The sequence below is a fragment of the Melanostigma gelatinosum genome (assembly GCF_949748355.1).
Source record: "Melanostigma gelatinosum genome assembly, chromosome: 16".
In the NCBI taxonomy this organism is placed as follows: Eukaryota; Metazoa; Chordata; class Actinopteri; order Perciformes; family Zoarcidae; genus Melanostigma; species Melanostigma gelatinosum.
In genome coordinates, this window is record NC_136649.1 from 12,684,747 (window position 1) to 12,701,390 (window position 16,644).

Consider the following 16,644-nt stretch of genomic DNA (forward strand, 5'->3'; position numbering starts at 1 on the left):
CCCTGCAGGAACACTCTGCTAACTGTGATAGCCGTAACACTGTGAAGGGCGAGCCGACAGCGTAATTCTACGCTCTCGTTAGCGCGCCACTCGATTACTAGAGCGGAAGCGCTCTGCCAACCGTGGAACAAACAACTGTTATAGAAAACAATGTTAATCGATCTTACCGATTGCTGTCATCACGACTTAGCTGACCCTTATCAGACTGGTGACGACCGATGATAGAGGCGTCCACCAGTCCGGGGCTCGATGTCCGAACGGCGAACACACCGTTCCCTCCGAAGAGGGACAGCTCGTCGCAGCCTTTGGAGGGCGAGAGAACCGCAACTCCGACCGGTAGTCACAAGGCTACAGCGACGAGCTCTAATATGTCTTGATCGTAGACACATCCTTGTTTAAGCTACCATGGTAGCTAACCTGCGACGCGAGAAGAAAAAAAGGACTGAGCTCAGGATGACACCGGAACTTATAGATGACGGTGGTCATCCGAGGTCACACGTGACTTTGTTGATATAAATATTCGACCTGCGCATGCGCGAGACGGGATACATCCAGTGTTAAGCACTGCCTCTGGCGGTCAGTAAGGATGAAATAGAATAGCGATGTCTAAATCATCCAAAGTCAGTGGGAAAAGCATCTTTAAGGGTTATTTATTAATAGTTGGATATTTCGGGAAACGTCCCCATTCGCTTTATTGCAGAGAGTTAGATGAGGAGATAGATTCCACACTGAATATGAAATACAGTAAATCTGCAACTGAAGCCTGCTAAACAAGTTAGACTGCTAAGCAAGTTAGCTTAGCAGTTTTTTTTACAGTGACAACATATCCCACAACTGTCGTTATGATTCACATGTTGCTAAATCCTGTTTGGTGCATGAATGCTTGTCACAGTACCTTTTTCCAAACTTCAAACCAGTGAGAAAAGCACAGAATAAAACTGCAGAAAATGTTTTGATGCCGGACCCCATCATTCATTAGAAGCTGATTGAGAAAATAGGTCTCCAGGGCCTTTAAAGTGAGATCTCTCTGTGAGTTGGAACTGAGATGATGGCAATACATTTTTTTTTTTATTGCAAAGGTTCCCTACTTAATCAGTTGAGAGGATAAGGGCTGCTCAAATGCCAAAATGCCATGGGAAGCTGCTTCAGGGCCTTCCTTTCATATCTCCCTAAGCCCCAGAAACACAGGACCACTTTCATTAAAACTGAAGTTTATTGCTTTCCCACTATTCCTCCCAACAATATTTGAAAGACAACGCAAAGTTCAGAGGTGTCTGACTGACGTCACATGGTTGCGTAGCTGGATGCTTGTTCAAGGACTGCGGTTGTTCCTTTTTTAAACTTCTTAGAATTACTTCTTGCCGTGATCTCATGACATTTTCCACTGATAGGAGCAGTTTTTAAAGAGAGGGACAAAAGACTATTCTTTTCTGAAGGCTCTCACCGGCCAAACACACTCTGCTGCTGACCACCATTATCAGCTGGGGGCTATTAATAACTCTTTATGCTCCATTTTTTTTTTCCAGGAAGAAGGAAGCAGGATAGAATGTCAGTTCATTGTTCCCCTTTCAGGAAGTAACCACAAGGCCCCGAGAGCACCACCATGCACAATCTGTCAGGCTCTTGGCCCTACCGAAGCAACTCTGATGGACTGTTCCGGGTACTTAGCAATCAAACGTGACCTATCGGGTCACTAATACAGTACAAAGCAGCAAATCACCCGAGAAGTTTCCATTGAAACAGTGAACAGAACGCTTTCCGTTTATTTCTGTGAATGCCCCAGTTCCCCATTAGAGCTTTTCCACTCGTACACATTTTATTAGTCTATCATTGTGGCGAGTGTTTATGGGTAGAAAGAGTTGTTGCCGCAGACTTTTGTACCCTGTACTATCCTCAATATTTCAGTTATTGTAAAAGAAATTTAAAAAAAGCACCCAAAGATTGGTAGGTCAAACCAATGTTCTCCATATTGCAAAATAGCCTCTTTCAAATATTTTAAAAATGTTTTAAAGAAGCTGGAAATGAAAGCTCTTCGGTGCTCAGTAAACAGATTTTGCTAGGAGTCGGATTGTGTGAGAAAGTTGAAGACAGGAAGTAACATGTGGCCTGTTCTCGCTTCTACATATAGGCATTTGATACACAGATCTCTAGTCGTAAAGACATTGTGTGCGTGAGATGCGGCGCAGGAAGTTAAGCTGCTTTTCTGTAACCACTGAAGGTGAAGTGAGAGGGGAAAAGAGAAGGGGGGGGGGTTCACATAAATCAAATTGAAAGTAAAAACAGAAGTAAAGTCTCTTGAAAACACTTTAAATGCACTGAAGGATTAGCCCTGTAAAAGACTCATTCACTTCATCTTGTACCATAAGACAATAAATCGTGCAGTCAATTATTCTCACAGGAGTCAGTTGGATAGCAAATTCAAATGTTTATTTACAGCCTCTGCAATAGTCAGAGAAAAGTAGTCTAAATACAAAAACAAGAGAAAGATGGCGGCTAATCTCCCTGAGCTTTACAAAAACAATGGGACAGGAGAAATAGATGTTCTGTACACAGCCCTAACGCCACTCAAATGAGAATTTACAAAAAACAAACAAGACATCGCAATCAAGCTTGTACAACAGGATTTCATATAGTGTACACAAAAGGGAAATATTTTCTACAAAGACTGACAAGACGATTTAAAGAGTGAACAAAAGAACACAGACTTCTGAAATTGCAAACAAACAAATCAAACTGACATTGCCACCAGAGAACGAATACAATTTCTAATAAACAGCTTACGGCAAACTTCCCGACTAATTTTATTGTGAAAGAGTATTTTTTTAATACTGTCAGATATAACCTTGTTCGTGAACTTATCGGTGTCAAAAGTATGGCCGTTTTCAAAAAGAAAAAGGAAGACGAGGAAAGACTTAAAGTTCCCACTCTCTAAACAGTAAACCAAACCCACAGTACACACGACATCAGCGCAGTAGAACAATCGGGAACAAGTATTTACACATCCTTCATTGGGTCTGTACATTGCTTCATCAACTGCTTTTTCAAAAAAAATACAATTTGCAGTCTTTAACTCAGCTTTTCCCCAACGGAACAGTAAACTTGCTTTTGTCAGATTAGGTTCTCAATGTTGGGCTATTTTGCTTTTGTCATCCAAGTAGTTTGTCACACGGCTCACAAGGAGGTCAATGTGACGAGGGGATCACATCACGTTGCCCTCACTGCACAACAAGCCTTTGTACAATGAATGAATGCCCAAGCGTAGCAGGGCATGCTGGTTTATTTCTCGAAAATGATTGCAGGTTGCCTGAATGCCTGACATAAAAGTCAAATAATCTTTTAGACAAGAGGGTTGGGATCCTGGTAACATTTTACACAAAACACCCACTTCTCAGAAACGGACATCTATAGACAGCAGTGGTGATCACATTAATAAACATAAATCCAGAAACTGAGCACAAGTATGGACAGTGTTACTGTAGGCGATAACCCCCAAGGGCACCACAGTAGTTCTGTATGAGAGTACAAAGTCTCTGGGGTCATGACGCCAGCCATTTTGGAGTAAAGTTCAGAGCAGAGTGCTGGCCTCCTGCAGTTTAAGAGCTGTCCATGGAGCACTGAACTGCCGCTGTCCAACAGGACATCCGGTCTCGGCCGAGACACGCACGGTGGTAGGCATGGAAGGAAATGAGTGGAGGTTGCAGGTGTGTGTGTCTGTTCTTTTCAAGTGGGATTTGGCTGGTTTGCAGTCCCGGTGGATCAATTATTGTGTGAGAAAGTGTGTTGCCTCTGTGTATTGCTTTGATGTCAAGGGCAACAAGATGGCATCAAGAGACACTGAATGCGTGTCTGCCAGTGCTGCGGTGCAGTGTAACCAGTGTGGGAAGCACAGAGTCCATCAGAGAGAAAGAGGAAACAAGGGAGTATGGGCGCTGCATCGCAGGCTTTAGTGCTGAGAATTCTGTGTTGGCTGTCCGTTTTGGATGCTGCCATTATTCTGCTCCTCTTCCTCCTCACTGACCAGAAACTCCTCTGGAGGCCAGCGAAGCTCCCCACTCTCGACTTCTCCCTCTGTCGGCTCAACCACGATGGACGGCAGACGATCTTTGAGCTTACAGCAACGGTCAAAGTCAGAGGGGTCTGGGAAGATCTGAGGAGGAAAGACAAGGGTGAAATACTGGATATTAATCTTTCCTTGAGTAATACACTTGCCGCATTACCATGCCGTTTCCAGCTAGGAGATTCAGCTGTCCGCTGTTGTGAGACAAGAAATGATTCGTGAGCATATTTTTGATCAGTGCCAAGTGTGCAGTAGGCTCCGGGACACCAGAACTCAGTCTTGTAGAAGTGTTGCAGGCACCACTACAAGGCTAAACAACTGTGAAGGAAGTGATGTGAAGACTAAACATCTGAGACATTGCTTAAAATCCCAGTGGCATACCTGCTCTTGCCCAGCCTACATTCCTCCAACAGCCAAGCTAGCTTTCCACATAGGCGCTCACTCAAAGACAGATTTCACAAGACATCAGTGGCTGTGTATGGGTGAATGAGGCACATCTAGTGAGACTTAAAGTAAATGCTGCATCATGTTTCATCGAAAGGCTCAGGAGGGCATCGTGCCAACCAGCTTGTAGCTGCTTACAAACTCATCCAGTACCACATCACCCACTACTCGGCTGATTATACAAGAGCATTATCAGGACATTTCAAGTAAACAGTAAAAACACAAAATGGGCGAAAGGTTTACGGTTTAAATAAAAACATCCATCCCTTCAACAGGCAGCATTCAGTGCTGAAAATGTTATATTCCTGTAGAGATGGAGTTAGAGGAAAGAACATGAAATCTCTGCTCAAACGCAGCGTGCGACACTCAAATGTTTGGATCTAAACTGAATGGCATGAGAGACATTCTGACGAGGGATTACATGCGTTTCCCTGTTCTGTTCTGGTTCAGGAACCAGAGAAATGGCCCAGGGGAAACAAGCGCCTGCACTCCTGGTCCAAGAACAGCATTTTTTTTTGCTGTTTGGATAAAGTGGATGAATATTTTTAGACCTGCATATTTCACTTCCAAGACATTGGGAAGAGGGAGGGGGGGCGTCTATGTCGCTGTCTGGGCAGAGAGCCGAGTGGAAAGAAAGCATTAGACGAGGCAGGAGAGAGACTGAGACGAGACGAGCTAGAGGGGATCCAGCTGCGTCCACGTCTCCATGAATTCCATCGGAGACAGATGAGAAAGGAGGAAAATGACAAAAGCTATAAATATGGCTTCTGGATGGGACAATTCGTCAGGTTATGAAAAGGATGCACGTGTATTTCTGCGACTTTTACATTCTGCGAAACAGCTGCATATAGAACCGCGCCAAGTGGTGCGATTATATGAGTGCGCGTGTCTGTTCACGTCTAATGCCGGCGTGCATCTATTTCCTGGCGTGCATCACCAATCCTCCCTGTGCGTCAGCACCAAGGGGAGTTGGCATCAAATGACCTTGCCTTTGGACCTCTGCCCAACATGTCGGAACTTGTTTCACCTCCAGTGGCAGGAAGCGACAACGCATCAGCCAGGCGGCACAATATGAGCTATTTTAGGCTCTTCTCGGCTGCACACTACGCCTGAAACATGCCTTTTGAGATGATAATTCAATAAATCAGTAACCATTTGCTCTCCCTTCTCTACTATAGGTCAAAGTCATTCCAATACCTTTTATAGGTACAGCTGGAATTTAATAGTCACAATTTGTGTCAAAGCCCCCGGGCGGCCCACATAATGAGGAAGTGACTGGGGGCTACGTCGCTGCTTCATGCAGTGCTCCTCCAAGCAGAGGCTGGGACCTTGGGCATAAGGCCATGGTGAGGCAATACAGAGTGGGGATGGAAAGAGTGGCGAAGTGGCAGCCTTCTTTTCTCCCCTGCTCCCCCCCCCCCCCCCACGCTGCTCTCATCCTCTCAGACAGACTCACAGCTGGGGTGTGAACTGTGTTGAGGGGAAGCCAGCTTTTCCTCTGGGTCAGTGCATCCTCTCAGAGCCTACGTCTACCTACAGCATGGCAATAGGCTACTGTATTAGGTTTATGAATATAGAAATGCACAGCTTTCACATTAATAAATGATCATTTAAATTAATTGCATTACCCAATTATCTTTAAAAAGGAAATGGCCTTTTAGCCCTGAAAGTTGTAAAAGCCTCAGCAGGTGAAACTTCCTTAAGACCATTTTCTGCCGGTGTTGTAAGTTATACCACCAGCAGTAACTCTGGCCCACCAGTTAAGATGCAGCTTTACAAACCATTAGGCCAACTTCCACAATGATAAATGGTCTTTATTTAATCAGCTTCATCATCTTCTCCAATAAAACGGTTTAAGTATTAACATGGGGCCCTTTAATTCTTCTTTCACCCTAGATACAAATGTGACAGTAGAATAAACAAGCGGCTGTGTGTTTAAGCAGTTCTGTTTCCAAGACGGCCCTGTTGAGCAGACAGTGTAACAAAGCCTCTGGAAACACCTTGTCAAGACCACCTGACGGCTGCTTCTCATCTCTCTGAATCTGCAGGGTTGATTGTTGTGACAGGCTGCAGTATATTACAGTTTGCAAACACATACTCTGTTTTAATGTTGTGACCAACCGTAACCTCCAATGTCTCCAACATACAGTATGAAAAGTAAGGGCTGTACTTTTGTTTCTGTAAGGTTTTAAAATAGAAATGTACAGAGGGAATTGGGATGGAAGTGATGTTTCATTGTCATATGTACGTACGTGCATGTGTGTCCTACCTGGAAAGAGAGTCTGTCCTTGCTGGGGCTGAGCCGCATGTCCTCCATGGGGGTGCTGTTGATCATCACCTCAGTCATATCTCGGCCGGGCACAAACACTGGACTGCAGGGTTGACAGAAAAAATAAAAATAGGTTGTGTGATCAGATACAGCACAATGGTGATCATGGGGAGAGCCTGACACCCCAAGAGAAAATGTACAGAACGCACAACCTTTTAAAGTACAATTAAAATGTACAAAGGGACCGATTCTTGATTGAAAAGACAACAAACCACCACATCCGTCAAGCTGTTCATATTCATACACAGTCAAAGCTTGAAAGACGGGACTGGTTTTTTTCGCTGCACGTTAAGACAGTTTTGTTTATACTCTGCACATCTTGACCACAACACACCACAGATCCACTTCTTGCTCTGTATGCTAGTGCACTGCAAAGCTGCACCGCTCATGATGTGGCTTGCATAAGGTGGCCGTTTCTGAATACAGGAAGATGTTCTCTTGCACTAGCAACCAGAGAACAGTCATTGTGAGAGCGTGCTGGGGGCGTGCTGTGGCATTTGACTGGGGTGGAACATGATGCACTCCGTTCCATCAGAGCGAGGCCAAACTTTCCATTTTAGACTAAAGTAACAAGAGGTTGTTTATCCATGTTCAGAGCATTCGCTATCCAGCATTATCGCAGCAAAGCTTTAAAAAAAAAAAAAAGTGAATGATGTGTCCCACCACTGACAGACTGTCTTGAGACATGATGCTGCGCGGCCTTCTCACGCTCCATTTAAAGACCGGTGCCTTGTGGTCAGTGGCCAAAGGCTTGTGGTTTGTGTGGTCACCAGCTATGTGGAACAAAGAAAACGCTAAACAAGAGGCTCACTCACACCATCTGGTTTAGTGGACTTGGGGTTTTTTGGGGGCGGGGGGGGGGGGGGGGGGGGCAACACTTAACCTTCAATAAAAAAAAAATACAAATATACATTTGAAGCCGGCAGAATGGTTTAGAATTAGTAGCGATTAAAACATGGTTTTAAAATAAGGAGATCATGTAAACATGTGTTGCACAGAATTCATTTCACCAGTCTTATTAATCCATCAAAACCTCTTGCTTCAAAGTCCGTTTAACATTCAAATGATGAAGTATTTTCAGTTTTTCTACGTTATCTAACAAACAAGACATCCCTTTACAAATAAACTTCATCTGCAATTACATTATGAAATGGTCTCTGGAATTTCCAAGTCGAACAGTCAGGTATTTTTGTCCACATTTATGACTCATACAAAACTCCACACTGAGAATACTCTTCATGAGGTTATTTATAAATTTAAAAAATAGGTTTACTGTTAAGTTTTTTTTTTTTTTACACTGCACATGGAAGTTCAGCTTACAGTACAGCGAACTGTGACTGACAAATAAATTAAGCTTTCATTTTGTTAAAAAACAAGACTATGTAACCTTTGAAAGAAGAAATCATATTCTCTATAATTCATAAGCAATCAAATCTGGTACGAGCAGCAGTTTAATGGTGGCAAATGTGAGCAAACGTGATAGATGCTTCTCCACTTGTGCCGCTCTACAGTTTAGCATTTTAACACTTTGCTCGTGCAGCTATATACAGCCAACATTCAATAAGTCTCACTTTAACCTGAAGAACTAAATCAGTCTCCCCTAATCTGTGGAGATCAGGGATCCAGTCATTGATTTCTATGTAAAGCCTGCAGGATTTTTAAGGCTTCCACATTGTTGCATCTACAACTCTTTGAAGCATTGTTGATCACTTTAATGTTCTCTTCTGAAATACAGCCATAGCCATATAGATTCAATAAAGGAGCACATTTTACAGAGATTCATCCTGAGGAGAGAATCACATGACATGAGTCACTCACAGTCAGAAGATCAGTAACCTCTACAGCAATGGCATTCAATCAATCACTTTTTCCATCCCTACATTTACACACATCCCTTTCATGAGGAAACACTGACATCACAACAGGGTGTAGGGGCGCCACTATAAATGAGAAAATTGAAATGTGTTGGGCTGAATCACCGTATAGTAACCAGTTAAGACTACACGGCGTACTTGGCCGAAACAATACACGGCTACCCAAAAATAAAAGAACGGAGGCTTGACATGGAAAACATAATGTCAGCTGGGGCTGCTCTTGAACTCATTTCATCTTTAAGTGTGATGCAGAGAGGGTGAGGCAGGCATGCAAAAAAGCAGCGGCGGTGGGGACGGAGGGCTGAACAGTGACAGTGAAGACCTGAGCAAGGGAAGAGAGGGAGGGAAGGGAAAGAAAGATAAACACTCAGGCCTTGCCAGTCATATTTCTGTTCGGGGATCGTATAAACATCCTGCTCGGCTAAGAATAACAGAACATCGGCCTAATAAAACATAAAGGGGCACAATGAGGAGGAAGTGGGGGTGCACAAGTAACAAGTCAACCTGGGAGGCAACAAACATACAAGGCACACGCATCCCTCACCGCTTCCAGTGTCAAGCTGAACAGCGAGTCCCTCTCACAGAGTGGAATACTGGATTCAGAGACTTGTTTTTAAGTGCTCTATAAGTAAGCAATCTGTACATGTATGACATGAGATCAGGACCACAGGTAGTTAGAGTCTTCATCAAGAGCACACATCTGGCGGTCACATGTTCTGTCAAATGACCTCCACTCCTTACTGCCTGACCCAGTCAAGATAGTAGCCTGGACAACAGGTACAAGACAGTCACGTGTGGTGCTTCCACAACACATGTATGAAGGATTACAAGATGTTAGGGTTGAAGCAGTGTTTGCAGTCTTCGATATTGAAACTAAACAAGCAACTTGGAAACGTCATCTTAGACCGTGATTAAGTGCACATTTATAAATGATAAAAACAAATTATTTATTTTTAAGTTTATTATTTAAGTTTATTGCAGCCCGTGAGTATTTTGCAATTATGTTGCAGGAAAAAATAATTTATGATCCTTTCCAGTACTTTTTTTTTTTTTTTTTTTTTTTCTTTTTAAAATCACCCCACATAAGACAGAGTCTGCGCCTGCTTTGTAAAATATCGACCTACCCTTTATTATAAGTGACCATAACTCCCAGTAGCTCTCCTTTCATGCCACAGCCATTTATGCAATAGTAGAAGTCACATTAACAGAGTTAGTCCTTACGGTCAGTAACGCCATCCGACACACTGGCTCTACATCTATAAAACAAATAAGGTCAAGATGCCCAACGACTGACAGTCATTAACTAAGCATGACACCGGTTCATCCACCGGTCTCAAGACTACGAAAAGAAGGCCACAGGGCCACAGGGCAAAGCTGCTGAACGCTCCGAGTCATTCAGCTCCGTAGGTATCTGGGTGGTGCGTGGACCATAGAAGTAGCAATCACAGAACAGCGACATAGATCTACTGTTAGTTAAGCACAGACGAGAGAGCGAAGTGTGGTTACAGTAAAGAGGTCGACTCTGAACTTCCTGGTAGAGACAGCGAGAAGCCTGCTGAGGTTTCAACAGTGTTCGCAAAACAAATGTTTCAAAGCCAATTGCACATCCTCGCCTCTCTACAGACAGGAACACAGTAGACAGATAAGAGAACGGCTCCCAAGATGCACTCCGTATTCCTGCGTCAAGTAGTAAATCAACCAGTTAGGGTGCCGATTGCCAGACGGAGATTTTGAAAAAATGTCACAGATAAGTGATTGGAGGAGCAGACTGCAGCCGTGCGTCTCCAATTACACTGCACCTGCAGCATTGAACACCAAAGAGGGAAAGCAGCATCTTAGTTCAGTCAAATGTTTTAGGATAGAGCAAAGTAAGCCTGCATGCTGCGAGAAAAATAGAAAATAAATGAATCGCTGACAGTGTGATCACGGTGACCTTTCTGAATAGGCACATGCAGCAACGTTAATCAAGCTGATATACCATTTGCTGAAAAATAAAATTAAATAAATAAATAAATAAATAAATAAATAGTGAGACCTAGAATTTTCTTTTCTTCTCCCAAAATCAGTGTGTCATGACATTTCCAATATCAAGGGCAACACCCCACAGAGAATCTCAAAAGGGAACAAGTGTGGGTGTAACAAAAAAGGTGTCCGCTTCTGAGGGAATTCACCAAGCAAACACAAAACCACATATACAGTACTTCATTGTCCTTACCCGTCAGATGCAAACAAAAGTAGGCTTTGATTGCTGACTTAGTGGGCTAAAAACGCACACTGCTGCTCACAAACAAAAGTGGAAAAAGATTGCGAGTACTCACCAGTATATCTGCGAGGAAAATACAGACATGAATTCACACCTGCTGTCAATTCTGCTGATTAGAGGATCTAATTACAGCAGCGGACTTCTCTCTAAGTTCTCCGACTTGGTATTTATTTATTTTTTTTGTTCTCTCCAAGGCAGCACAAGCACGCTTACGTAAACCCAGAGTAAGTGTGTGACAAGGCGCAGCTCCGCAATTTGGTGCCTCTGCTCATCACCTCAGCTGTGTTGAGTATTTAAGCGAGAGGCGTGTGCTTGTTCCGCCGGAGACACACCTCCTCTCTGCACAGGCCAGAAATTCTCAATGGCAGCTCATTATCAGCGGGAGCCAATCAGAGCGCAGGTGACTCGAGCCCCAGTCACGATGACGACAGCAGCGACTGGACCCTCTGATTGGGAGTGGACAAGAAGGTACTGCATGATGCTTTTAATTTGTAGTCTCCAAGGCAAAAAAAAACGACAGTCTTACCTCCTCTTGAATGACCAAAAAAACAACAACAACACACTGATTCGCCTGTTAGTAATCCGTGACATTTATCCAAATGAGGAGAGGGAGGGAGATAGAGCTCCTCTGCCTCGGTTCATTCACAAATACATTCCAAGGGCAAGTCAATGTCTGCATGTTTCAGCAGCAATGAATGGTCCTCCTGCAGGGTTTTGCCTTTTAATCTAACATGTCATATAAAACAGAGCATACAGAGTACACATGCAACCAGACTGTTTCATAAATTTCAAAATGATGTCCTCAAAGTATAAGCCTGCAGGACCACACTGCGTTTGTGATATTGTCAGGACCGTTGGGAAACAGTTGACCTTGTTGACTCTCACACCTTGTAAAATGCCCAGTTGTCTTTTTCCCTGCACGCAGCCTACTTGATGTACATTTGGCCCAGAGAAAGCAGGTGCACAGGCAGGCTCTGCAGCTTTAAGGGTAGATGGTAAAACGCCAGTATGCCTCTACTGCCACCTCGTGACCGAGGTCTTAGTTGTATCATTTTGGAAGAAGACATTTTATCAGTAAATGTGATAGTGATTACTCACCACAAAAAAGAAGATCATTGATGACACTTTAAACAAGAGTTAAACCAAAAGGGTTGTAAAAAAGAATTAGTAGGCTTCAGTCACAAGAAAACTGAATTTACAAAAGTATCAACTAAAAAGCTGCCAATTAGAAACAAAGTATCATTAGTGAAAGATTTACATTAAGTCAACATGGAAAGTACAACACAGTAATTAATCGAGTTGACATCAACATAAAGTCCATGTAAAATACATAACAGTTAGCAATGTAATGTATCAGTGACTTAATGTTAGCAACACAGTGACAAAATAGCTGAAATAGTAAAAAAGCACCCACAGATAAAACTCCAAAAGTTTTAGCAACCAAATATATAATCAAAGTAAAAGTTGTCGTTATGCCGAATGGCCCATTTCAGAATTATTTATATTATATATTTGTACTGTGATTAGTGATGCATTTATGTGTTAATCACTTTGATGTCATAGCAGGGTTAGTTTGTATTAATTTATATACTGGTGGGTTAATCTATGATGTATTGTCATTTATTAGTTGATTTATGTTTTATAATAATGAGCTGAAACTGCAAAGAAACTGAAGCTGTTAAATATATTGTGGAGTAAAAAGTACAATATTTGCCTCTGAAATGTAAGTAGATAGAAGTATAAAGTTGCATAAAATGATGATGCTCATGAGTAGAACTTCAAATCTGAACTTAAGTACTTTAGTATATGGAAGTTGGCAGTTATTACTAAATGATGTTTCCTTGTTGGTGGTGTTCAGAGGTCAGAACCATGAATAAACCGGAGATAAAACGATCAGCGTTTGGCAATAATGTCAATGCAGCATTGTGAGTTTAGGTTGGTGCGCTGATGATATACGGTATATATTTTATGTCTCACTGCAGCTTGTTAGCAACAGCATTGGATGTGACTCAGTCAATGACAACATCATGTTATGAACAGCTGCTCTGGTAAAATCTGTCCACTCAGCGTACGGCCTATGGAAACTCATAAAACACCCATAAACCTATTTATTTTTCAAATATTTGTTTTACTGTAACCTTGCAATATCTCATCTGGATCCCTTGTGTTGTGTGCAGCTGTCTCCGGGTTAGGCACCCTCTAACAAGAAATGGACACATAGCAAGAAAACATTTATTTTGAAAGATTCCTTGACACAAAGTGACCACAGGAGGTCAGTAGTGTCTGTGGAATGGCCAGTAGGTCCTGTAAGAGGCACATAAGCTGCTATTAATAAGGTTAGATTGACATTTACTCATCTCATTTACTCATTTTCAGATTGTTGGAACATGTAAAAAAGATTCAATTACTTTTTTAAATTTTTGAAATCCTATTTGGTTACTGTGACACTCTTAATGTTTAGATCTGTTTTTGATATTTTGTTAATACATACATACTCAAAATCAAAGACAAGGTATCTGGTATTATTATTATATTATTAGTATCATTATTATTATATTATTAGTATCACCATTCTTCTTCTTCTTCTTCTTCTTCTTCTTCTTCTTCTTCTTCTTCTTCTTCTTCTTCTTCTTCTTCTTCTTCTTCTTCTTCTTCTTCTATTCTTCTTATTATGCCATATAGGAATTAAGTAATTTAGAGGATTCAGTTGTCATATTAAAGCAACAAGGCAAGTTTAGGGCCTGTTTATTGTAATGCATCAATCTTTCTATTTTTTGTCAAAAAACTTTATATGGATTATATTATATGGATTTATTTGTATGTTATTAGCCCATAAAAATGATGCTGAATGTATGCTATTTATCCACTTTTGTTTGGCCTCTTTAAATGCTTTCAGTTCGACTTCATTCTCACCCACATAAGAAGTTCATCAGCCGTACGGTATGGATCAGGATATTTCCAGTCAATACTGAATCCTGAACCTGAGGTGGAAAATCAGATGAATTATCCCTAAAAAACACCACTTCCACATCGTTACAGTCTAATTTAGCTTCTGCTTCTTTCAATGGCCGAACAGTGTAGGATGAAGAAAATAAACAGTTCTTGAACCTGTTGTGAGTGAAATCTGATTATCTGAGGCAGTCAGTTCCTTCCACAAACGCTGTATATCTGGAGAATGGCGACCCCCTCTGTTCATTTCGAGGATGTGGAGGCCAGGCCAGCTGTTTTTGTTGCTGCTGCACAAAAACAGCTGCACATCTGGGCAGGCAGAGATGCCTCCGGGGAGCAGAGGGGAGGCTTAGGACCGACTGCACAACGTGTAAATGAACGAGGCCCTGAAGAGGACGGCAGTCGACAAGCACCCGTCGTCCTCTTGGCTGCTTTTCCGAAGTAGGATTAAGTTTCTTTTTGGACTCTGAAAGTTCCAAGATTTAAAAAAAAGAAAAGAAAATGTGTTTTCTCGTTCTTCTTCTTCATCATTGTTCACTGCTTTCGCTGATTGTATCCATTGTTCATTTGAGCTAAATATATGTGAATTTGACCTTTCCACCTCACCGTGGCTTTGCAGCTATATATCAGCGAAGCATCATGCATAAAAAACTTCCACTGCTAATCATTCTTTTTATCACATGCAGGAAATATGTTTTTCTCTTCCCACATCCCACATCAGTTTGAGTGTTTCCATGTTCTCAGTGTTTTTTCTGTTGTATGTGTTTATGTCCATTAAGCATGTGCAGACCTACAGGTTTGTCCCGTGTGGGCACATTGGCGAGTATCATTTTTCTCATGCATACATCTGTGTGTTTGTGCATGCGTGTTGCTAAGGGACATCTGATCTCAGGGCTTGTCGCACGCCATGCTTGCTTGCAGGTGGTCTGTCCACACTTGGGGGCCGAGCAGATTTAATATTTCATAGGAGCACAGCACACCCCTGGACGCCATCATTGAGTCCACATGGCTGGCCGGAAAGCTGCTCTGTGAACACTCGGCTGAAATATGCAGGCCTGCCAGCCCCCTCTCCACCGTGCTGCTCGCTCACTTGCTAGGCCTCACAATTAAAAGCTAATCACGGCTACAGATGTTGGCAGCTGTCTTTAACCCATGAGATGCCAGTCTGGAGTTCAAGTCTGCCACTAAAGTGCTACTAGCCGCTGATAAAGGTTGGGTAGTTACTTTAATGAAAGATGATGCAGAGAAGGCAGAAACAAAAGCAAGAAAAAGACAAAAAGAAAGAGAAGAAAACAGCAAGAGCTGCCCAACACATTTCTTTCTGAGATGTTCCAGGCCAAGTATGCGAGCGAAACCTTCAGCTCCTCCACTTTTTAATGCCCCCTCCATCTTTATACGCCATATAAACAGGAAACCAAAAGTGTTTATGGCCACCTTGCAAAATCCAATGTTAGGAATTCAAGTTTAGGTCAAAATTTCATCCACCATTCATCAGATTCCAGCTGAGACAAACCTTGTTCTGTGTCTGCCGTCATGTACGGAGTTGGACTTCGGCCAAAGAGAACAGAGGGAACTTCACCAGCACTCTTATTCAACAAGGTCAAACCCGATTTAGATTTGAAACCAAAGCCAAAACAGGGCATCTTGAAGCTGTTAGGAAACTATTCCAGATCTTAAACAGACCAGGGGGACTGTGTACATCTCTCTAATTGCACATGTCAATTTATGTACAAGCGCTTGGTTTAGTCACGCTCCATTACTCCCCCCTGTCTTACTCTCAAGCCGCTTCATTGTCACTGTGTCCTCCTCTTCTCTTTCTGCCTCACACACACAATACACACTCCACTTCCAGGACATGGAAATTCACAGACTAGTGCGTGTAGTCTTGAATGAAACGCACTCTGGTTCACACTCACAGTGAATGTTGAGGCAAACCAACAAAGAGTCACTGAGACAAACTATGTCAGTTCACAGCTTGACAGCTTGTTAATGTTGTGTGACTTGTCCCGGAACAAAGGACGCATTGGAGAAACTCAAGACTGCAAGCAATTAATCCGATCCCGGCAATAACTCTCTAAAATATTTACTGTATTCCGCTATCAGCGGCAAGGGAGACAAATGAAGAGCTCGACAAAGACCTCACACAGCCATGGGAGTGTGGTGGTTCCAGAGACTGGGAGAGCAGAGCAGGTGAAAAGAGCCCTTTCTCACTTCCCGACCGTCAGGGCCTATATAACGTTTTAACACACTGACCATTACCCTTCGGGGACCTAACTACAATAATGCTGTCATCACCTGGTTTGAGAGTTGAGGCTCGATTGTGTGACACAGCCGTCCAGCGTCCATGGGAGACTGACCAGAGCAAACACAGCACAGTGAGCATGCAAACTTCTCTCCGTGAAGTTTTCTCACATGTTTGACTGACATATATCTTAGTAATGTTTATTCATTCGTACTGAATGCCGTTGACATACATTTGAACTCTTTTGAACCCAGTGCACATATTACATGCAGGACAGAAGCTCTCTTTTCATTCAAAATAAATTATTTTGGCCAATTGGACACACAACACATCCTTCAAGACACTAAAGCTGCATAAGAAGATGTCTGTTTGCTGCTGGCCAGGTAACATAGTGGGTTTATCAGACATGTTTTTTGCTAAAAACAAGAGCGGGTCGATAAAAGGGTGATGAGCTTGTGGACCAGAAAACCAAAAACAAAGAAACAA

At 42.6% G+C, this 16,644-nt stretch overlaps 1 protein-coding gene across 1 annotated transcript; it reads right to left on the reverse strand.

The window, feature by feature from the left end:
* Positions 1–2,412: 2,412 nt before the first annotated feature.
* On the reverse strand, positions 2,413–11,218 carry lbh (LBH regulator of WNT signaling pathway). Its single transcript, XM_079287196.1, has 3 exons — positions 11,023–11,218; positions 6,771–6,873; positions 2,413–4,147 (listed from the first exon to the last, which is right to left on the reverse strand). The coding sequence occupies exons 1-3, from the start codon at positions 11,049–11,051 to the stop codon at positions 3,944–3,946; spliced, it is 336 nt and encodes a 111-aa protein (XP_079143322.1). The 5' UTR covers positions 11,052–11,218; the 3' UTR covers positions 2,413–3,943.
* Between the last annotated feature and the right edge of the window lie 5,426 nt (positions 11,219–16,644).

Bases quoted from the DNA above. Each gene is read 5' to 3' on its own strand.
- lbh (XM_079287196.1), bottom strand. From the start codon at position 11,051: ATGTCTGTATTTTCCTCGCAGATATACTG. The intron at 6,874-11,022 runs GTGAGTACTCGC...TCAACCCTGCAG, and splicing joins TTTTCCTCGCAGATATACTG to TCCAGTGTTTGTGCCCGGCC. The intron at 4,148-6,770 runs GTAGGACACACA...TTTCCTCCTCAG, and splicing joins AGGACAGACTCTCTTTCCAG to ATCTTCCCAGACCCCTCTGA.